The sequence below is a fragment of the Haematobia irritans genome, chromosome 3, assembly GCF_050003625.1.
Source record: "Haematobia irritans isolate KBUSLIRL chromosome 3, ASM5000362v1, whole genome shotgun sequence".
Classification (NCBI taxonomy): Eukaryota; Metazoa; Arthropoda; class Insecta; order Diptera; family Muscidae; genus Haematobia; species Haematobia irritans.
The window spans coordinates 22,441,979-22,465,979 of NC_134399.1; the positions used below are offsets into that span (position 1 = coordinate 22,441,979).

At 31.4% G+C, this 24,001-nt stretch overlaps 1 protein-coding gene across 4 annotated transcripts in view; it reads right to left on the reverse strand.

The window, feature by feature from the left end:
- Window positions 1-4,664: 4,664 nt before the first annotated feature.
- The window catches only part of LOC142232038 (UDP-glycosyltransferase UGT4-like), a 74,360-nt gene continuing 55,023 nt past the window's right edge, over window positions 4,665-24,001 (reverse strand). For all 4 annotated transcript variants that reach the window (XM_075302739.1, XM_075302740.1, XM_075302741.1 and 1 more), the window contains exon 2: window positions 4,665-5,713. In XM_075302739.1, the coding sequence (XP_075158854.1) occupies window positions 4,807-5,713 (907 nt within the window). In that variant the 3' untranslated portion in view covers window positions 4,665-4,806. The remainder of the gene's footprint in view (window positions 5,714-24,001) is intronic.

Here is a 24,001-nt window from a genome sequence, read left to right on the forward strand (position 1 = left end):
GTCCGAAAATACCTCTAGATTTCCAATTTCAGGCAAATTGGATGAAAACTACGGTTTCTATAAGCCCAAGAAGTAGAATCGGGAGATCGGTCTATATGGGGGCTATACCAAAACATTGACCGATACTCACCATTTTTGGTCATACAATACCTCAAGATTTTAAATTTCAGGCAAATTGGATAAAAACTACGATTTCTATAAGCCCAAGACCCCAAATCGGGAGGTCAGTTTATATGGGGACTATATCAAAACATGGACCGATATAGCCCATCTTCGAACTTAACCAGCCTGCAGACAAAAGACGAGTTTGTGCAAAATTTCAGCACGATTTCTCCATTATTGAAGACTGTAGCGTGATTACAACAGACAGACAGCCAAACAGACAGGCAGACGGACATGGTTATATCGTCTTAGAATTTCTTCCTGATCAAGAATATATATACTTCATATAATCGGAAATCGATATTTCGATGTGTTACAAACGGAATGACAAACTTATTATACCCCCGTCACCATTCTATGGTGGTGGGTATAAAAAAAAAAAATAAAAAAAAAAATGTTTACCAATTTTACTTTTTATTATACCCTCCACCATTGGATGGTGGGTATATTAACTTTGTCATCCCGTTTGTAACACATCGAAATATTGCTGTAAGACCCCATAAAGTATATAAAGGGTGATACGGTCAAAATTTGGTCAATATAGACTTGACGCATTTCTTTCAATTTTGCATTTGAAAAACCTGAACACCCCTCATTTTGAAGGTGTGTGTGTGTAGAATGTTGCTCCTATTTTGATTTTGGAATTCACTCTTCAGTTGTCAAAATGCTGTCCAAGCAAGAAGAGCAGCGTATCAAAATTTTGCTCGCGCATCGCGAAAATCCGAGCTACTCGCACGCAAAGCTGGCAAAATCGCTAAAAGTTGCCAAATCAACCGTTACAAATGTAATTAAAGTGTTTGGGGAACGTTTGTCGACAGCCAGTAAGTCTGGATCGGAGGGAAATCGAAAACCGAAAGCCGCTGAGACGACAAAGAGAATTACTGGTAGTTTCAAGCGAAATCCTAACCTCTCTCTCCGAGATGCCGCAAATAAGCTGGGTGTATCGTCTACAACTATGCATCGAGCCAAAAAACGAGCCGGACTATCGACTTACAAGAAGGTAGTGACTCCAAATCGCGATGATAAACAAAATACGACGGCCAAAGCGCGATCCCCGGCGATGCTGACGAAGTTTGACTGCGTGGTAATGGACGACGAAACCTACGTCAAAGCCGACTACAAGCAGCTTCCGGGACAAGAGTTTTATACGGCAAAAGGAAGGGGAAAGGTAGCAGATATTTTCAAGCACATAAAACTGTCAAAGTTCGCAAAGAAATATCTGGTTTGGCAAGCCATCTGTACCTGTGGCTTGAAAAGCAGCATTTTCATAGCTTCCGGGACTGTCAACCAAGAAATTTACATGAAAGAGTGTTTGAATAAACGTCTGCTGCCTTTCCTGAAGAAACACGGTTGTTCCGTACTGTTTTGGCCGGATTTGGCATCTTGCCATTACGGTAAAAAGGCCATGGAGTGGTACGCCGCCAACAACGTGCAGGTGGTTCCCAAGGACAAGACCCCTCCCAACACGCCAGAGCTCCGCTCAATTGAGAAATACTGGTCTATTGTCAAGCGGAACCTAAAGAAGACCAAAAAACTGCTAAGGACGAGCAGCAGTTCAAGGCAAACTGGCTTTCTGCGGCGAAGAAGGTGGACAAGGTGGCTGTACAAAATCTGATGGCAGGTGTCAAGCGTGAGGCCCGGCAATTCGGATTTGGAAAAGCGAAAGCCTAACTGAATATTTTTCCTGAATTTTATGCTAATTGAACTTGAAAAATAAATTTAATTTGATTTTTTAAATAAACGATTTCACCGATTTACACGCGTTTTCCCTTGACCAAATTTTGACCGTATCACCCTTTATATTCCGGGCTGTGGTGAAATTCTGAGTCGATCTAAGCATGTCCGTCCGTCTGTTGAAATCACGCTAACTTCCGAACGAAATAAGTTATCGACTTGAAACTTGGCACAAGTAGTTGTTATTGATGTAGGTCCGATGGTATTGCAACTGGGCCATATTGGTTCACTTTTACGTATAGCCCCCATATAAACCGATCCCCAGATTTGGCTTTCGGAGCCTCAAAGAGAAACACATTTCATCCGATCCGGCTGATATTTGGTACATGGTGTTTGTATATGATCTCTAACAACCATGCAAAAATTGGTCCACATCAGTCAATAATTATATATAGCCCCCATGTGTATATGAACCACCGTGGTGCAATGGTTAGCATGTCCGCCTTGCATACACAAGGTCGTTGGTTCGATTCCTGCTTCGACCGAACATCAAAAAGTTTTTCAGCGGTGGATTATCCCACCTCAGTAATACTGGTGACATTTCTGAGAGTTTCAAAATTTCTCTAAGTGGTTTCACTGCAATGTGGACTCCGTTCGAACTCGGCTATAAAAATTGAGGTCCCTTGTCATTGAGCTTAACATGGAATCGGGCAGCACTCAGTGATAAGAGAGAAGTTCACCAATGTGGTATCACAATGGACTGAATAGTCTAAGTGAGCCTGATAAATCGGGCTGCCACCTATTCTAACCTAACCTAGCCCCCATGTAAAACGATCCCCAGATTTGGCTTGCGGAGCCTCTACGAGAAGCAAATTTCATCCGATCCAGCTGAAATGTGGAACATGGTGTTGGTATATAGTCTCTAACAACCATGCAAAAATTGGAACACATCGGTTCATAATTATATATAGGCCCCATATAAACCGATCCCCAGATTTGATTTCCGGAGCCTCTAAGAGAAGCAAATATCATCCGAAACTTAGTACGTGGTGTTTGTATATGGTCTCTAACAACCATTCAAAAATTTATCCATATCGGTTAGTTATTATATATAGCCCCTATATAAACCGATCCCCAGATTTGACCTCCGGAGCCTCTTGATGGAGCAAAATTCATCCGATCCGGTTGAAACTTAGTACGTGGTGTTAGTATATGGTCTATAACAACTATGCCAGGGTTAGTCCATATCGGTCCATAATTATATATAGCCCCTATATAAACCGATCCCCAGATTTGACCTCCGGAGCCTCTTTGAGGAGCAAAATTCATCTGATCCGGTTGAAACTTAGTACGTGGTGTTAGTATATAGTATCTAACAACCATTCAAAAATTGGTCCATATCGGTTCGTTATTATATAGAGCCCCCATATAAACCTATCCCCAGATTTGACCGCCAGAGCCTCTTGATGGAGCAAAATTCATCCGATCCGGTTGAAATTTGTTACTTTTCGCTAGTGTATGGCCGATAGCAAACATGACAAAATTGGTCCGTATCGATCTATATTATATATAGCCAAAAAATAAACCTATCCCCAACCACAGAAAAATTGCGATTGCCACTCAAGTCAAAAATAATCTTCCAAAATTTTATATTTCTATAGAAAATTTTGTCAAAATTTTATTTCTGTGCGAAGTTTTGTCATAATTTTATGTCTTTAGGAAATTTTGTCAAAATATAATTTCTATACAAAATTTTGTCAAAAATTTATTTCTATACAAAATTTTCTACAGAAAATTTTGTCATAATTTTATTTCTGTAAAAAATTTTGTCAAAATGTTATTTCTATAGAAAATTTAAGAAACATTTCATAGTTAAGAGGAATATATTGCAAAATCTTCCAAAACATCAAGAATTCTACCAATCTCCGAAAGAGTAAAAAATCTGTCATTTTTTGTAGACTCGTGTTCATAATTGTATATAGACATAAGAACGTCTAACAATTATTTTAAGACTTTTCATGGCCAAAGCAAAACGAACGTCGTTCATGAAATCGTGAATGTCCGTGGGCTAAACCATGAACATTCCATGTTTAGTTTTCCATTTCATTTTGTTACCGTCCATTCACGATTTTAGAACGTATTTGTTTTTTTCAATTAGTGTAGGACTTCTAGACATCGCATGTTATCTACGATTTGCCTTAAATTGGACATCTGGAGGTATTTTCGGTCCACAAAAATTTGTGTCAAATTCGATTTATAACCATCCATAGTGAGATAATTGAACTAAATTCTATTCCATTTTTTGGGATTTCCATAATGCGTTGTTAAAATATCGAAAATTTATTTACATTTTTTAATTTGTAACTGCCATTTACGTTATTCTTCCTTTTTATAAAAGCAAATGCAATGAACTAAAAAAAAGAAAAAAATCATTGATGCCAAATCATTAACATTTTAACCATATCGTAGATCATTCGCATAATTATTGCGAAGTGTACGAAATTTTTCTTTTACTGTAGATAGCAGTGAACTTATTTGCTTGGTCATTGAAATTTAGACTTACGTTTATTTCACAAAATTTTTAAAAAATGCCTGGAATATAGAAAATGTCATTGTGCTAAAGAAAATTAAAAAAAAAAAAAAAACAAGTAAGGAAAGTCACAGAAAGACGGACGGACGCACATGGCTAGATCGACTCAGGGACCCACCCTGAGCATTATTGCCAAAGACACCATGTCTCTATCTCCTCTCCTTCTGGGTGTTGCAAACATATCCACTAACTTGTAATACCCTGTTCCACAGTGTGGCGCAGGGTATAAATACTAAAATTATTTTGACTTTTTTTTATAATTTTATTGGCCTAAAAAATACTTTTTTTATAAAAATTTTTTATAAATATCAAAACTTTCATTAATACTCTAATAAAGTACTGCTCCTGCGAATGGTTGTGAAAACACAATATTAAAAAAACTACTGCTTCTTCTTTTTGTTCTTCACAGCATTTGGGGATCCTCTTCTGGCTCTGCAACATATCATCTTGCAGAACACCATCAACAAAGCCACAACGCCCACAATCACAGCCAATAAAAAGGCTATAACATCCAAGGATTGCAATTCCCACCAGGACATAAATAACGCTGGTGATTGCATATGTTTGGCTCCTTTATGCCTTATCACATAGTCTACCCAATAGCGTACCAATTGCCGTGGACTCATCGGCCTATCACGATAGAGTTTGGAAAATTTTTGAACATTCTCTCTATACTTGGGATTATTAAGGACTTCCAATAGGGCCTGCTCTAATTCCATCTCGTTGAGTGTGGCATAATTCAGACTCAAACCAAAACCGGATTTTTCCACATTAGCCATATTCGAAAATTGATCACCAAAGAATGGTATACCCACCATGGGTACACCATGATATTGTGATTCTACCACACTTCCTTGGCCACCATGAGTAATGAATAGCTTGACATTTGAATGGGCCAATATATCGTCCTGAGGTAGCCACGCTTTGTAAATGATATTTGGAGATTCACCAGGGAAATCTGAATCGCCCCATTTCATTAGTACCGTGTAGGGTAATTTTGATAGAACATTGAAGATCATTTTGGCCTTCTCTTTGGATAAATTAGATCCTTGGACATTGGTTCCCAAACTGAAGTAGATAATTCCTTTTTGGGCTGAATCCATGATTTCTGCCAAATCTTTAGGTAAAGGATCTGGGTTTTCCTTAATTTGTATACCTCCTATTTCAATGAGAGCTGGTACATTGGGTCTTATGGGTCCTTGGCTAAAATGATGATTTGTGAAGACCAGCGAGATATTTTTGTATACTTCCTCCAGTGGGGGATAACGATCAGGAGGAAAATTGTATCTGAAACGAGAATAAGAAATAAATTAGTAAATATGTAATATATGTGGGACATTTAAAATTATTTTCGTAAAGAAAATCGAACACTGGTGGAAAAAATCATAACTCGTTATATCAATCCATAATTTTAACAAAAATTGTCCTTAAAATTGATCTTACCAAAAAATTTCATAAATCCAATGAACATTTACGTTATTGTTACGATTTTTATTAATACTATCAAATATTATTATTTTTATTAATAATAATAATAATATTTCATAGTATTAATGAACATTTTCATTGTCTTAATGAAATAATTTCGATAACGTCGATAACCTGTGTATATGAAGTCTATACACTAATAGAAAATATTACGTTCGTGAACGGATGGTATCTAAATGAAACGGAAACGTTGATGAAAAATTAAAACAAAATGTTCAAGGTTTCGTCCACGGGCGTTCATGAACGACTTTCGTTTTTCTTTGGCCATGAAAAGTCATAAATATTCGTTGGACATGCAAAAAATTAAAAGTAAATGGTTTTAACATCCTAGCTAACACCTGAGAAATATGGAAATACGAAAAAAATAAATTTTTATCACATATGGATTTTGGGGTTATCGGTTCGAATTTGGGGAATGAAGCACTATTTCGTAAAAGAAATTTTAATAGGGTCGTAACAAAAATAAATATTTGTATACAATAAATTTTATTACAATTTTAATTTTACATAGGCATTATGATAATGGGCCTCAAAATCACGGTTGCCACTCGTGCCAAAAATAGTCAACCAAAATTTTGTCAAAAGTTTATTTCTATAGAAAATTTTGCCAAAACTTTATTTCTGTAGGAAATTTTGTCACAATTTTATTTCTATAGAAAATTTTGCCAAAATTTTATTTCTATACAAAATTTTGCCAAACTTTTATTTCTAACGAAATATTTTGTAAAAATTTTATTTTTATAAAAAATTTTGTCACAAATTTATTTCTATAGAAAATTTTGTCAAAATTTTATTTCTGTAGAGAATTTTGTCAAAGATTTATTTCTATAGAAAATTTTGTTAAAATTTTATTTCTATAGAAAAATTTGCATAAATTGTATTTCTATAGAAGATTTTTACAAAATTTTATTTCTGTAGGAAATTTTGCCAAAATTTTATTTTTATAGAAAATTTTGTCACAAATTTATTTCTACAATTTACAATTTTACAATTTTAATTTTACAACGGCATTATGATAATGGGCCTCAAAATCACGGTTGCCACTCGTGCCAAAAATAGTCAACCAAAATTTTGTCAAAAGTTTATTTCTATAGAAAATTTTGCCAAAACTTTATTTCTGTAGGAAATTTTGTCACAATTTTATTTCTATAGAAAATTTTGCCAAAATTTTATTTCTATACAAAATTTTCTCAAATTTTTATTTCTATCGAAAAATTTTGTAAAAATTTTATTTTTATAGAAAATTTTGTCACCAATTTATTTCTATAGAAAATTTTGTCAAAATTTTATTTCTGTAGAGAATTTTGTCAAAGTTTTATTTCTATAGAAAATTTTGTCAAAATTTTATTTCTATAGAAAAATTTGCATAAATTGTATTTCTATAGAAGATTTTTACAAAATTTTATTTCTGTAAGAAATTTTGCCAAAATTTTATTTTTATAGAAAATTTTGTCACAAATTTATTTCTATAGACAATTTTGTCAAAATTTTATTTCTGTAGAGAATTTTTTCAAAATTTTATTTCTATAGAAAATTTTGTCAAAATGTTATTTCTATAGAAAATTTTGTCAAAATTTTATTTCTATAGAACATTTTCCATAAATTTTATTTCTATAGAAGATTTTGTCAATATTTTATTTCTATAGAAAATTGTTATTATATAGAAATGTTCTTAAATTTTATTTCTATAGAAAATTTTGTCAAAATTTTATTTCTATAGAAAATTTTGTCAAAATTTTGTTTTTATAGAAAATTTTGTCAATAAAAAAAAATTCAAAATTTTATTTCTACAGAAAATTTTGTCAAAATTTTATTTCTATAGAACATTTTGCATAAATTTTATTTCTATAGAAGATGTTGTCAAAATTTTATTTCTCTAGGAAATTTTGCCAAAATTTTATTTTTATAAAAAATTTCTTTTCTTTCATATAGTTTGTAAAAATTTTATTTTTGTAGAAAATTTTGTCACCAATTTATTTCTATAGACAATTTTGTCAAAATTTTATTTCTATAGACAATTTTGTCAAAATTGTATTTCTCTCAAAAATTTTGTCAAAATTTTATTTCTATAGAAAATTTTGTCAACATTTTATTTCTATAGAAGATTTTGTCAATATTTTATTTCTATAGAAAATTGTTATTATATAGAAATGTTCTTAAATAAAAAAAAAACAATATTTGATTTCTATAGAAAATTTTTGAAAAAAAAGGTTTCTATAGAAAATTTTTTCAAAATTTTATTTCTATAGAAAATTTTGTCAAAATTTTATTTCTATAGAACATTTTGCATAAATGTTATTTCTATAGAAGATTTTGTAAAAATTTTATTTCTGTAGGAAATTTTGCAAAATTTTATTTCTATAGAAAATTTTGTCATAAATTTATTTCTATAGACAATTTTGTCAAAATTTTATTTCTATAGAAAATTTTGCCAAAATTTTATTTCTATAGAAAATTTTGCCAAAACTTTATTTCTATAGAAAATTTTGTCAAAATTTTATTTCTGTAGAGAATTTTGTCAAAATTTTATTTCTATAGAAATTTTTTTTCACAAATTTATTTCTATGGACAATTTTGTCAAAATTTTATTTCTGTAGAGAATTTTTTCAAAATTTTATTTCTATAGAAAATGTTGTCAAAATTTTATTTCTATAGAATATTTTGCCAAAACTTTATTTCTATAGAAAATTTTATCAAAATTTTATTTCTGTAGAGAATTTTGTCAAAATTTTGTTTCTATAGGAAATTTTGTCACAAATTTATTTCTATGGAAAATTTTGTCAAAATTTTATTTCTGTAGAGAATTTTGTCAAAATTTTATTTCTATAGAAAATTTTGTCAAAATTTTGTTTTTATAGAAAATTTTTTCAAAATTTTGTTTCTATAGAAAATTTTGTCAATATTTTATTTCTAAAGAAAATTTTATTGATATTGAAAATTTTTGAAAAAAATTATTTCTATAGAAAATTTTGTCAAAATTTTATTTCTATAGAAAATTTTTACAAAATTTTATTTCCATAAAAATTTTGTCAAAATTTTATTTTTACAAAAAAAAATTATTTCTATAGAAAAATTTTCCAAAATGTTATTTCTATTGTGAATTGAAATACCTCTTAGTTGGAGAGAAATGTTTCGCAAAATCTACCAAAAAAATCAATAATTCTACTAATCTACTAAACAGTAAAACAATCTACAATTTTTGGTGGCAACCGTGCCCAAATCCCAAATGAAATAGTTCCACACATGAATATGAGTCCCAACAAAATGTAACTGAAGCATCAAAATCAACACAATCGATATACCCTCCACCATAGGATGGGGGTATATTAACTTAGTAATTCCATTTGTAACACATCGAAATATTAACACCCCTTAAAGTACATGTATTCTGGGTCGTGGTGAAATTCTGAGTCGATTTATCCACGTCCGCCCCTCTGTTGAAATCACACTAACTTCCGAACGATACAAGCTACCCAATTGAAACTTGTCATAAATATTTTTTATTGATGTAGGTCAGATGGTATTTCAAATGGTCCATATAGAATCCCTTTTAGATGTAGCCCCCATATATACCGACCGTCAGATTTGGCTTGCGGAGCCTTTTAGAGAAGCAAAATTCATCTGATCGGGTTAAAATTTGGTACGTGGTGGTATGGTCTCTCACAATCATGCAAAGCTTGGTCCATATCGGTCCATAATTATATATAGCCCCAAATAAACCGATTCCCAGATTTGAACTCCGGGGCCTCTTGGAGGAGCAAATTTCATCCTATCCAATTGAAATTTGGTACATGGTGTTAGTATATGGTCTCTAACAACCATGCAAAAATTTATCTGCATCGGTCCATAAATCTATATAGCCTCCATATATACCGGTCCCCCGATTTGACCTCCGGAGCCTCTTATAGAAGCAAAATTCATCCGATCTGGTTGAAATTTGGTACGTGGTGTTAGTATATGGCTGCTAAGAACCATGCCAAAATTGGTCCATAACATTCGGCCTTGGCAAACTTTCGGCCGTATATACTTATTATTTATTTACATGGCCGTGGAATATGAACTCTTACTGATGAAGAATAGGAAGTTTTACGATATAATACAACAATTTTCAGAACAACAAAAGTATTTCCACCATTGTCAAATCCCAGAATGCGAATATAGGCCTCACTTGAAAACGAACACAATTTGGGATTTATTTTCATTTGAAATATTGGGGCTTAGTTTCATAATGCAAAAATAAAATGAATTTACTCCACGAAGCCCACAAAAATTGTTATTGTTGTATTGTATTGTTTTTTTATTTTTGATTGTATTGTTTTTTCCATTTAATTTTTTTTTTTCGGACCTATTTGATTTAAGTTTGGCGGCTAATTTTCATGGGGCCCATATTCATAGCACCTTTCCTTACTTGTATTTCCATCAGTTGGGGTTTAATTTCGCACAGAGGTTTAAATTAAAAGTGAAAATGTACACGAATTTTAATTTGGGATCGATTTTCATGCATTTTGTGGGGGCTCATATTTATAATCGCCGGTGAATATTATAATAATAACATATATTAATAATGTATAATTTAATGTGATATGTTATCTCTAAAATATAGAAAATAGTTATAGCTTTGCTTTTACCAAACAAGTATATGTCATAAAGCTTTTCTATCATCGAATTGAAACGACAGTTAACATTTTCTCATTTATTAATAAAAACATAACTATAGTGTCTCTACACGCTCACAAAAAATCGCTTCTGTAACATATACTCCCAAACATATTTTGCTTCAAGCATATACATTTTTGGGTATTGCCCAAACATTTATATGTTTGATCTCTTCCAATATATAATATGTTTGAAATCATATTGGTCTAAACAATATATGTTTGGGTAGTCTAAGTTCCAAACATTTTGTATTTTTGCATCCAAATTCAATAATGTTGTCTTCCAAAAAACAATATGTTATTATGTGAACATATAATATGTTTGGAAGCATTTTGCACCCAAAAATATTATATACGCTTAAAAAAATTCTCCCAAACAATATTGTGCTCAAAATTTTATTTATTTATTTATATATTTACAATCATAATGAATTATGAAAATAAACAGGTAATATAGGTGCTAACAACATAGGTTTTCGACCTGAATGCTCAAAATTTTGTTTCTGCCCAATTGTACGACATCTTTCTCACTTCCACGAGATTTTTTAGTTCTTAGCACCTTTTTCTGTAATACAAACATTGTAGAAGAAATTATTCAATTGTATGATTTTTTTATTTTAATTTTACCTTTTGCCGGACGGGGATTCGAACAGCGGACCACACAGTTTGTAAGGATCAAAGAAGTAGCTGATCAATTGCCCAAGGAAAAATTAATTAATTTTGTAATAACAAGCAACAACCACCAACTTAATTCAATATCGCTCCCTGTTAAATAGCGCTCCAAGCTACTAAACACATATATGTTTATAGGCTATTTCTAAATTAATATATGTTTGCATCCAAGCATATTATATTTACAAACATTTTATGTCCCAAACATAATATGTTCTAACATATTAACATATATGTCCCAAACATGTTATGCTAGTTTATGAACATTATATGCTTGCACTCAAAAATATTGTGTTTAAAAATTTGTGTTCCAAACATATAATGTTTATAGCCAAACATATGAAAAACAGTCTTTTTCATCCGTGTAGTTTCTCCCCCTCTCATTTAGACACAGCCACACACATACAGAGTGCGTGGCTCTCTCTCTCTCGCTTCACAACCAATTAATATAAAAATATGATAGTCTTGTATAAAGCCGGCAATTAAAAAATCAAAAAGCGTATTCATTGTTTTTAATTAAATTTAATTTGCAGAACAACAAAAACAACCTTTTTGTTTATATTTTTAGTGTGGCTGATGTGAACAACTTGTTATGGGACTTGATGGGATTGGAGAAGTCCGATAAAAATAAATGAATAAGTGAAAAATGGCAACGACAGACGGACAGACAAATGACTGATCGGAATTTATAAAATCGTTGAACTTTTGTTTTTAAATATAAATGCTCAGGGAGAGAGATGAATTGCAAGCTTGTGGTGATTAATTTATAGTTTTATTGCTGGGTTTCTTCATACAATACGAGGGGCCTCTACAAAAGGTTGAAAAGAGAAACAAAATTTGAAAAGTCTGGAATTGATTACAACAGGATTGTTGTTATTTATACAGATTTAAGAAAATCTTGACCAGATTTAAGATTTTCTCTTATTTACCCCTTTTCTTTTCTTATATTTACCCCTTTTCTTCACCTTCAGCTCCTTCTCCTAATTCTAATGACAACCCTCGTTTTCACACTTCCCATGAGATGACATTTCCATTTTTTTTTTGCCCCAACTCCTTACAAATTCCATTTCAACTCTTTTTGCGGCCTCTCGATAATTTGCCAGACTCGTGTAATTAACCAATCCCATTAACAGCTTCAAGTCATGAGAGGGAGTTATGTTTAATTGTGTTTGTCTGCTGGCTGTTGTGTTCTACTGGTTACTGGTACTGTTGCTGTTACGGCTGCTGCTGCTATGACTTTGCCCGTTGTTGGCCCCCTTTCCATGTCTAAACAATGGGAGTGGTGGCCCATAATGACTATGACCCGCCTCAGACAAAGTGTTAACAGCTGCGCACTGTAGCAAAAACCAGAAGCACTACCAGAACAAAAGTAAGTGATAGGGTAAAGTGGTGGTCCCCCCCCCCCCCCTCGCTCATACATGGATGGTGAAGCTTATGTTTACAGTACACAGTCATTCACTCAAATACCTAAGAGACAATAGAATTGGGTGTCTTAATAATCGGGTAATTAAAACTGATACAACATTGGGGCCATGCGATTTGTTATGGTTAGAGGGAGTAGAAGTACTTAGTAGTAGAGAAAGCTTAACAATGTAGGGTAACAATAGGCACAGGTAACTCGAGTAGTGACTATCTAATATACGAAGTTTTATGCCCCTCTAAAGCTCTTGAAAAAATGTGTTATTTTGTTAAGAACGCGTGTTAATCACCACTTCATTGTCGATGTCATAAAATATTATAGGGGTATTCAAGTGAAACACGTGAATTTGTATAAAATTAAAGGCATGAGACGAAACAAAAATTCAGAAGGTGAGTGTGAGAGCAAAATTGTTTTCCAAGAAAATGTTGTCAAAATTTTACTTCTATGGAAAATTATGTCAAAATTTTATTTCCATATGAAATCTTGTCAAAATTTACTTCTATAAAAAATGTTGTCAAAATTTTATTTCAAAAGAAAATGTTGTCAAAATTTATTTCTATAGAAAATTTTGTCAACATTTATTTCTATACAAATTTTTGCCAACATTTTATTTCCATAAGAAATCTTGTAAAAAAATTATTTCTAAAGAAAATCTTGTAAAAAATTTATTTCTATAAAAAATGTTGTTAAAATTGTATTTCAAAAGAAAATTTTGTCAAAATTTTTGTACAAATTTTATTTCTATAGAAAATTTATACAACATTTATTTCTATACAAAGTTTTGGCAAAATTTTATTTCCATAAGAAATCTTGTAAAAAATTTATTTCTATAGAAAATCTTTTAATAAATTTATTTCTATAGAAAATGTTGTCAAAATTTTATTTCAAAAGAAAATTTTGTCAAAATTTTATCTCATAGAAAATTTTCTCAACATTTTATTTCAATAGAAAATTTTGTCAAATTTTTTTTTTTCTATAGACAATTTTGTCAAACTTTAGGTTATGTGGCAGTCCGATGTATCAGGTTCACTTAGACTATTCAGTCCATTATGATACCATAGTGGTGAACTTCTCTCTTATCACTGAGTGCTGCCCGATTCCATGTTAAGCTCAATGACAAGGGACCTCCTTTTTATAGCCGAGTCCGAACGGCGTTCCACATTCCAGTGAAACCACTTAGAGAAGCTTTGAAACCCTCAGAAATGTCACCAGCATTACTGAGGTGGGATAATCCACCGCTGAAAAACTTTTTGGTGTTCGGTCGTAGCAGGAATCGAACCCACGACCTTGTGTATGCAAGGCGGGCATGCTAACCATTGCACCACGGTGGCTTTGTCAAACTTTGATTTCTTTAAAAAATTTTGTGCAAATTTTTATTTCTATAGAAAATTTTGTCAAAATATTATTTCTATAGAAAACTTTTACAAAATTTTATTTCTATAGAAAATTTTGTCAAAACTTTTGTACAAATTTTATTTTTATAGAAAATTGTTACAATATTTATTTCTATACAAAGTTTTGGCAAAATTTTATTTCCATAGGAAATCTTGTAAAAAATTATTTCTATAGAAAATCTTGAAATGAATTTATTTCTATAGAAAATGTTGTCAAAATTTTTTTCTAAAGAAAGAAATTTTTGTCAAAATTTTATCTCAATAGAAAATTTTCTCAACATTTCATTTCTATAGAAAATTTTGTCAAATTTTTTTTTCTATAGAAAATTTTGTCAAATTTTTTTTCTATAGAAAATTTTGTCAATTTTTTTTCCTATAGACAATTTTGTCAAAATTTATTTCTATAGAAAATTTTGTCAACATTTTATTTCTATAGAATTTTTTTCCAACATTTTCTTTCTATAGAAAATTTGTCAAAATTTTATTTCTATAGAAAATTTTGTCAAAACTTTTGTACAAATTTTATTTTTATAGAAAATTTTAAAACATTTATTTCTATACAAAGTTTTGCCAAAATTTTATTTCCATAGGAAATCATGTAATAAATTTATTTCTATATAAAATGTTTTCAAAATTTTATTTCAAAAGAAAATTTTGTCAAAATTTTATCTCAATAGAAAATTTTCTAAACATTTTATTTCTATAGAAAATTTTGTCAATTTTTTTTTTCTATAGAAAATTTTGTCAAACTTTTGTACACATTTTATTTTTATAGAAAATTTTTATATTTCTATACAAAGTTTTGCCAAAATTTTATTTCCATAGGAAATCTTGCAAAAAAAATTATTTCTATAGAAAATCTTGTAATAAATTTATTTCTATAGAAAATGTTGTCAAAATTATATTTCAAAAGAAAATTTTGTCAAAATTTTATCTCAATAGAAAATTTACTCAACATATTATTTCTATAGAAAATTTTGTCAGTTTTTGTTTTCAATAGAAAATTTTGTCAAAATTTTATTTCTATAGAAAAAATTTGACAAAATTTTAGTTCTATATAAATGTTTGTCTATAGAAAGTTTTGTCAAAATTTTAGTCCTATAGAAATTTTGTCAATTTTCTATAAAAAATTTGGCCAAAAGATTTTTTTTATTTCTATATAAAAATTTGTGAAAACTTTATTTCTTTAGAAAATATTGCCAATTTCTTTTTATATAGAAACTTTTGTCAAGATTTGATTTCTATAGCTAATTTTGTCAAAATTTTATTTATATAGACAATTTTGTCAAAATTTTATTTATATAGACAATTTTGTCAAAATTTTATTTCTATAGAAAATTTTGTCGAAATTTTATTTCTATAGAAAATTTTGTCAAAATTTTATTTCTATAGAAAATTTTGTCAAAATTTTATTTCTATAGAATTGGTGGTCCAAATTGTATTTCTTTGCAAAGTTTTGCCCAAATTTCAAAAATTTCAAAAATTTTCAAAATTTTATATTTATAAATTTTTTTCAAATTTGTATTATTATATAAAATGTTCTCAAAATTTTATTTAGAAATATATATTTTATTTATATTTCTATTGAAAATTTTCTCAAAATTTTATTTCTATAGAAAATTTTGTCCAAATTTTATTTCTATAAAAAATTTTCTCAAAATTTTATTTCTATAGAAAATTTTCTCAAAATTTTATTTCTACAGAAAATTTTCTCAAAATTAAAAAAAATTAAATCAAAATTTTATTTCTATAGAAAATTTTGTCGAAATTTTATTTCTATGGAAAATTTTGTTGAAATTTTATGTCTATAGAAAACTTTGTCGAAATTTTATTTGTATAGAAAAGTTTGTCAATGGTTTATTTCTATGTAAAATTTTGTCAAAAGTTTATTTCTATAGAAACTTTTGTCACTATTTTATTTACATAGAAAATTAAGTCAAAATTTTATTTCTATAGAAAATTTTGTCAAGATTGTATTTCTATAGAATGTTTTGTCAAAATTTTATTTTTATAGAAAATTTTGTCAACATTTTATTTCTATAGAAAATTCTGTAAAATTTGTTTTTCAATAGAAAATTTTGTGAACATTTTATTTCTATAGAAAATTTTGTCAAAATTTAATTTCTATAGAATTGTTGATCCAAATTGTATTTCTTTGCAAAGTTTTGCCCAAATTTCAATTATTTAGAAAATTTTGTCAAAATTTTATTTGTATAAAATTTTTTTGTCAAATTTGTATTATTATATAAAATGTTCTCAAAATTTTATTTATATAGACAATTTTATGCAAACTTTTATTTCTATTGAAAATTTTCTCAAAATTTTATTTCTATTGAAAATTTTCTCAAAATTTTATTTCTATAGAAAATTTTGTCAAAATTTTATTTCTATAGGAAGTTTTCTCAAAATTAAGGAAAAATAAGTCAAAATTTTATTTCAATAGAAAATTTTGTCGAAATTTTATTTCTATGGAAAATTTTGTGGAAGTTTTATGTCTATAGAATACTTTGTCGAAATTTTATTTTTATAGAAAATTTTGTCGAAATTTTATTTCAATGAAAAATTTTGTCGAAATTTTATTTTTATAGAAACTTTTGTCGAAATTTTATTTTTATAGAAACTTTTGTCAAAATTTTATTTCTATAGAAACTTTTGTCACCATTTTATTTCCATAGAAAACTAAGTCAAAATTTTATTTCTATAGATTTTATTTTATGAAAATTCTTATGAATTTTGGTCCACACAAAATAAAGATAAACTTATCCAAATTTCGTGTGGTATAATAAATCAATGTTGTTTATGGGTCTTTGGGTTTTTTTATTTCTATGAATACTAAATAGTTTACTTTAAGGTTAATTATTCAATATGTGACCATCATGAATACAATTCTTTGGGCTCGCACAAATTGTTCTCTGTTTTATCTCGCTGTATGAATTTTGAATACAACAGGATTGCCAAGGTAATAAAATTAAAATGTGGAGATTGGTTTTGGGAAATGTTCATTACCATTAGCCTTAGTAAATGTGCAAGAAATGAGTATTTGATTTTTATCAAAATTCCAAACAGGATTTTCGTCATTTAGTCTCCCTATTTAACTTTAAAAACACATAAAGAGAGTATCTCAGACCCCATAAAAGCAAAAATTTTAATTTTTTATTTTTGGAAATCTAAACATTGAATTGAATTTTAAAAGTTTTGGGACACTCGTCTTAGAAAGTAATGTTAATAAAAAAATAAATAAAAATTGTGAAATTTTTTTATTAAAATTTCATTTTTTTTTTGTATTTGGCTACCCTAACATAGTAATTAACTATTCCTTACAGGTTTACGTCTGAAAGTGATTAATAAAAGTATGTTGTATTTTTTTTAATTCTCTTTTATGAAACGCCACTTACAAAACAAAAAACATGCACACCAAAAAAATAAAAAATCTGATAATCATTAAAACTTAGAGCTTACAATTTCTTGCCTGACAAATGTCATCGTCGTGATGGACGGGTATGTAAATCTGCAAATTATGAATATTTATATGCCAATCGTCATACAAACCTAGACAGGCGGTATATGTTGGCTTAAAGCAAACTCTCATTTTTTGCAATTGATGGTGGTGGTGGTCATAATATGAACATTTTTATCACCCATGTCAATCCAGAATTAAATGAAAAATGAAGCGAATAGCCAAAAGAATGAATCATTATTTTTTTTTTTTTTAGGGGAGAGACAGGCATACATATGATTGGGGGTAAATGCCCAAGGTGTAGAGTAATACGATATGACACCCTCATTATCAGAAAATTAAAATCTATTTAAATTAAAAAAAAAAATTGCAACAACAAAGTTTATGCACAAACAAATGGGTAATCGAGACTTCGGATGATTACCCGGTGAAATAGAAAATCTTGAAAATTTTGGATCTCTCAGCTCCAAGTATGGATAGCCAGTGATCTTACTAAAATATGACCAAGCACGAAACGCAATCTATAGCATTTTTCTTTCATATAAAATTTTTTATACCCTAAACCACATAGTGGTCAGGGTATAATAAGTTTGCTCGGCCAAAAATGTGCCTACCAGAAATATTGATTTTAGACCCCATAAAATATATACCGATCGACTCAGAATCACCTCCTAAGTCGATCTAGCGCTTGGTGTCCGTCCGTCTGTCCATGTATTTGTTGTTCACAGGATTCCGGTCGCAATTATTAACCGATTTGGATGAAATTTTGTACAGGGTGATTTTTGGGCACAAGGACGAACGCTATTGAATTTGGAAGAAATTGGATCACATTTAGATATAGCTCCCATATATAAAGGGTGATTCTTTTGAGGTTAGGATTTTCATGCATTAGTATTTGACAGATCACGTGGGATTTCAGACATGGTGTCAAAGAGAAAGATGCTCAGTATGCTTTGACATTTCATCATGAATAGACTTACGATCTGCCACAACGTCGAATTTTCAGTGAATGGGCCCTAGAAAAGTTGGCAGAAAATCCGCTTTTTTATCGACAAATTTTGTTCAGCGATGAGGCTCATTTCTGGTTGAATGGCTACGTAAATAAGCAAAATTGCCGCATTTGGAGTGAAGAGCAACCAGAAGCCGTTCAAGAACTGCCCATGCATCCCGAAAAATGCACTGTTTGGTGTGGTTTGTACGCTGGTGGAATCATTGGACCGTATTTTTTCAAAGATGCTGTTGGACGCAACGTTACGGTGAATGGCGATCGCTATCGTTCGATGCTAACAAACTTTTTGTTGCCAAAAATGGAAGAACTGAACTTGGTTGACATGTGGTTTCAACAAGATGGCGCTACATGCCACACAGCTCGCGATTCTATGGCCATTTTGAGGGAAAACTTCGGAGAACAATTCATCTCAAGAAATGGACCGGTAAGTTGGCCACCAAGATCATGCGATTTGACGCCTTTAGACTATTTTTTGTGGGGCTACGTCAAGTCTAAAGTCTACAGAAATAAGCCAGCAACTATTCCAGCTTTGGTAGACAACATTTCCGAAGAAATTCGGGCTATTCCGGCCGAAATGCTCGAAAAAGTTGACCAAAATTGGACTTTCCGAATGGACCACCTAAGACGCAGCCGCGGTCAACATTTAAATGAAATTATCTTCAAAAAGTAAATGTCATGGACCAATCTAACGTTTCAAATAAAGAACCGATGAGATTTTGCAAATTTTATGCGTTTTTTTTTAAAAAAAAGTTATCAAGCTCTTAACAAATCACCCTTTATGTATCGCCCGATTTCGACAAATGGAGTCACGTTGCGCTTTTTTACAAACCGATCGATATGTACCAAAAATAATCGAAATCGGTTCAGATTTAGATATAGCTCCCATATATATGTATCGCCCGATTTGGTCAAATTTGACCGTAAAACCCTTATTTATCAAACGATCTTACTCAAAGTTGGCCAATTGTAATCTTCTATAGCTCTAACTGTATGTGCGAAATTTCATCGAAATCGGTTCAGATTTAGATATAGCTCCCATATATATGTATCGCCCGATTTGGTCAAATTTGGCCGTAAAACCCTTATTTATCAAACGATCTTACTCAAAGTTGGCCAAATGTAATCTTCTATAGCTCTAACTGTATGTGCGAAATTTCATCGAAATCGGTTCAGATTTAGATATAGCTCCCATATATATGTATCGCCCGATTTTGAAAAACTTGCCCCTAATAACTTTATTTTTGACCATAGGGGCCTCATTTATTAACTGATCGTACTCAAATTTTACACAAAGTGACCTTCTGTGGTATCAATCATACCTGCAAAATATTATACAATTGGGTTCAGATTTAGATATAGGTCCCATATATATGCTTCGCTCGATTTTGTCATATTTGGCCATAATACTCTTATTTATTAACCTATGTTATTCAAATTTCAAATTTTGATGTACTAGCTGATCGTATTTAGACCTACATGTAGTTCTTACATAAATCTATTGCCCTATTTGCAGAAATTTGGATTTATTACCCACAACTAATTGACCGATTTCCTCGTTTTTAATAATGGACTCAATATTAGTGGCATACTAACTCTTTTGGTGCAAAATAAACTATAGCTCCTAATATCTCAGATTCTGCTCAGATTGTGACAAGACACCCATAAACATGTACCCCCACTTATGTTCTCCAAAACATATACCAATGATACTCCAAAACCTATACCAATGATACCCCACAAATGCTTATGTTTACTAATTCAGTAGGGGTGGTTTAGGGTATGATATAGTCGGTCCCGCCCGACTTTCTACTTTACTTTCTTGTTAATAAAATAATATTAAATAAAATTAAAATAAAAACTTTTCTGATCATTTCATTAATATTTCATGTGAAATTAAATTTCAGCAATAACAAGTATATACGGCCGCCACCGTGGGAGCCACCGTGGTACAATGGTTAGCATGCCCGCCTTGCATACACAAGGTGGGTTCTATTCCTGCTTCGACCGAACACCAGAAAGTTTTTCAGCGGTGAATTATCCCACCTCAGTAATGCTGGTGGCATTTCTGAGGGTTTCAAAGCTTCTCTAAGTGGTTTCACTGCAATGTGGAACGCCGTTCGGACTCGGCTATAAAAAGGAGGTCCCTTGTCATTGAGCTTAACATGTAATCGGGCAGCACTCAGTGATAAGAGAGAAGTTCACCAATGTGGTATCACAATGGACTGAATAGTCTAAGTGAGCCTGATACATCGGGCTGCCACCTAACCTAACCTACGGCCGTAAGTTCGGCCAGGCCGAATCTTATGTACCCTCCACCATGGATTGCGTAGAAACTTCTACTAAAAACGATCATCCACAACTAAATTACTTGGGTTGCGGCCGATGGCAAGGCATCTTCTAAATTGTAAGTTAGTCCATGCGGGATATATAGTAGACAAAAAAGGTCGATTAAATACATATATATTCAGTTCTTGACCGGTATATATAGGGAAGAAATAATTACGAACCGATATGCATTTTTGTGCAGTAATTATAGAGCCAGAATTGAAATATGTGGGTCGCTTTATATAGGTGCTATATACAATTTTGAACACTATTCTACCAAAAATGGCAGGTTTTTTATTGTTTGGTAGATTGGAAGAATTCTTGATGTTTTGGAAGATTTTGCAAAATATTCGTCTCCAACTTTGTAATGCTTCATAAATTTTCTATAGAAATAACATTTTGACAAAATTTTCTACTGAAATAAAATTCTGACAAAATTTTCTGTAGAAATAAAATTTTGACAAAATTTTCTATAGAAGTAAATTTTTGACAAAATTTTCTTTAGAAATAAAATTTTGACAAAATTTTGTATAGAAATAAAATTTTGACAATATTTTCTATAGAAATATAAAATTTTGACAAAATTTTCTATAGAAATATAAAATTTTGACAAAATTTTCTATAGTAATATAAAATTTTGACAAAATTTTTTATAGAAATAAAATTTTGACAAAATTTTCTACAGAAATAAAATTTTGACTAAATTTTCTATAGAAATAAAATTTTGATAAAATTTTCTATGCAATAAAATTTTGGTAGATTATTTTTGGCTCTTAGAGGCAAGCCAAATCTGGGGATCGGTTTATATGGGGGCTATATATAATTATGGACCGATGTGGACCAATTTTTGCATGGTTGTTAGATACCATATACCAACCCATGTACCAAATTTTAGCCAGATCGGATGAAATATGCTTCTCTTAGAGGCTCCGTAAGCCAAATCTGGGGGTCCGTTTATATGGGGGCTATACGTAAAAGTGATCCGATATGGTCCATTTGCAATACTATCCGACCTACATCAATAACAACTACTTGTGCCAAGTTTCAAGTCGATAGCTTATGTCGTTCGGAAGTTAGCGTGATTTCAACAGACGGACGGACATGCTTAGATTTCACCATGACCCAGAATATTTATGGGGTCTTAGAGCAATATTTCGATGTGTTACAAACGGAATGACAAAGTTAATTTACCCCCCATCCTATGGTGGAAGGTATAAAAAATGTTCTATTGAAATAAAATTTTAACAAAATTTTCTATAGACCAATATTTCGATGCGTTTAAAAACAGAAGGACAAAGTTAGTAGATATCCATATTATGGTGGTGCGCAGCGTTACCGTAGAGAATTTCTTGAATGTGGCAAACAAAATATCATAAAATTCATAAAAATTGCGCACTCATTGTAAAAAACGTGTCACAATTTTTCACAATGAAAATTCAACAAATAAATATTCAAAAGATTAACCGTTTTTATACCCTCCACCATAGGATGGGGGGTATATTAACTTTGTCATTCGTTTGTAACACATCGAAATATTGCTCTAAGACCCCATAAAGTATATATATTTTGGTCTGTTGAAATCACGCTAACTTCCGAACGAAACAAGCTACCGACTTGAAATTTGGCACAAGTAGTTGTTATTGACTTAGGTCGGATGGTATTGCAAATGGGCCATATGGGTCCACTTTTACGTATAGCCCCCATATAAACGGACCCCCAAATTTGGCTTGCGATTGCTCTAAGAGAAGCAAATTTGATCCGATCCGGCTGAAATTTGGTTCATGGTGTTAGTATATGGTCTCTAACAACCATGCAAAAATTCGTCCACATCGGTCCATTATTATATATAGCCCCCATATAAACCGATCCCCCGATTTGGTTTTCGGAGCCTCAAAGAGAAGCAAATTTCATCCGATCCGGCTGAAATGTGGTACATGGTCTTTGTATATGGTCCCTAACAACCATGCAAAAATTGGTCCACATCGGTCCATAATTATATATAGCCCCCATATAAACCGATCCACAGATTTGATCTCCGGAGCCTCTAAGAGAAGCAAATTTCATCCGATCTGGCTGAAATTTGGTACATGGTGTTAGCATATGGTCTTTAACAACTATGCAAAAATTGGTCCACATCGGTCCATAATTATATATAGCCCCCATATAAACCGATCCCCAGATTTGGCTTGCGGAGCCTCTAAGAGAAGAAAATTCCATCCGATCCGCCTGAAATTTGGTACATGGTGTAAGTATACGGTCTCTAACAACTATGCAAAAATTGGTCCACATCGGTGCATAATTATATATAGCCCCCATATAAACCGATCACCAGATTTGACCTCCGGAGCCTCTTGGACGACCAAAATTCATCTGATTCAGTTGATATTTGGTACGTGGTGTTAATATATGGCCTCAAACACCCATGCAAAAATTGGTCAAAATCGGTCCATAATTATATATAGCCCCCATATAAACCGATACCAAGATTTGACTTCCGGAGCCCCTTGGAAGAGCAAAATTCATCCGATTCGGTTGAAATTTGGTACGTGATGTTAGTATATGGTATCCAACAACCATGCAGAAATTGGTTCATATCAGTCCATAATTATATATAGCCCCCATATAAACCGATCCCCAGATTTGACCTCCGGTGCCTTTTGGAGAAGCAAAATTATTCCGATCTGGGTGAAATTTGGTACGTGGTGGTAGTATATGATATTTAACAACCGTGCCAACCATGCCTAACTAAGTCCATATCGGTCTATAGTTATATATAGCCCTCAGATAAATCGATCCCCAATCACACAAAAATTGGTCCATATCAAGTTCATAACTGTATAGAGCCCCCATATAAGCGACTCCCATATTTCCATTCTGGCTCTCTACGTACCGTGCAAATTCGTAATTATTTGTAGACTTACCTATACATACCCTTTTTGTCTAATATATACCACGTATGGACTAACTAACAATTTAGAAAACGATGTTAAGAAGTTTTAAGATACCGCAACCAAATTAATTCGATTGTGGATGACAGTCTTTCGTAGAAGTTTCTACGTAATCCATGATGGAGGGTACATAAGATTCGGCCTGGCCGAACTTACGGCCGTATATACTTGTTAATTAATAAATTAATTGAGTTTTGCAATCAACAT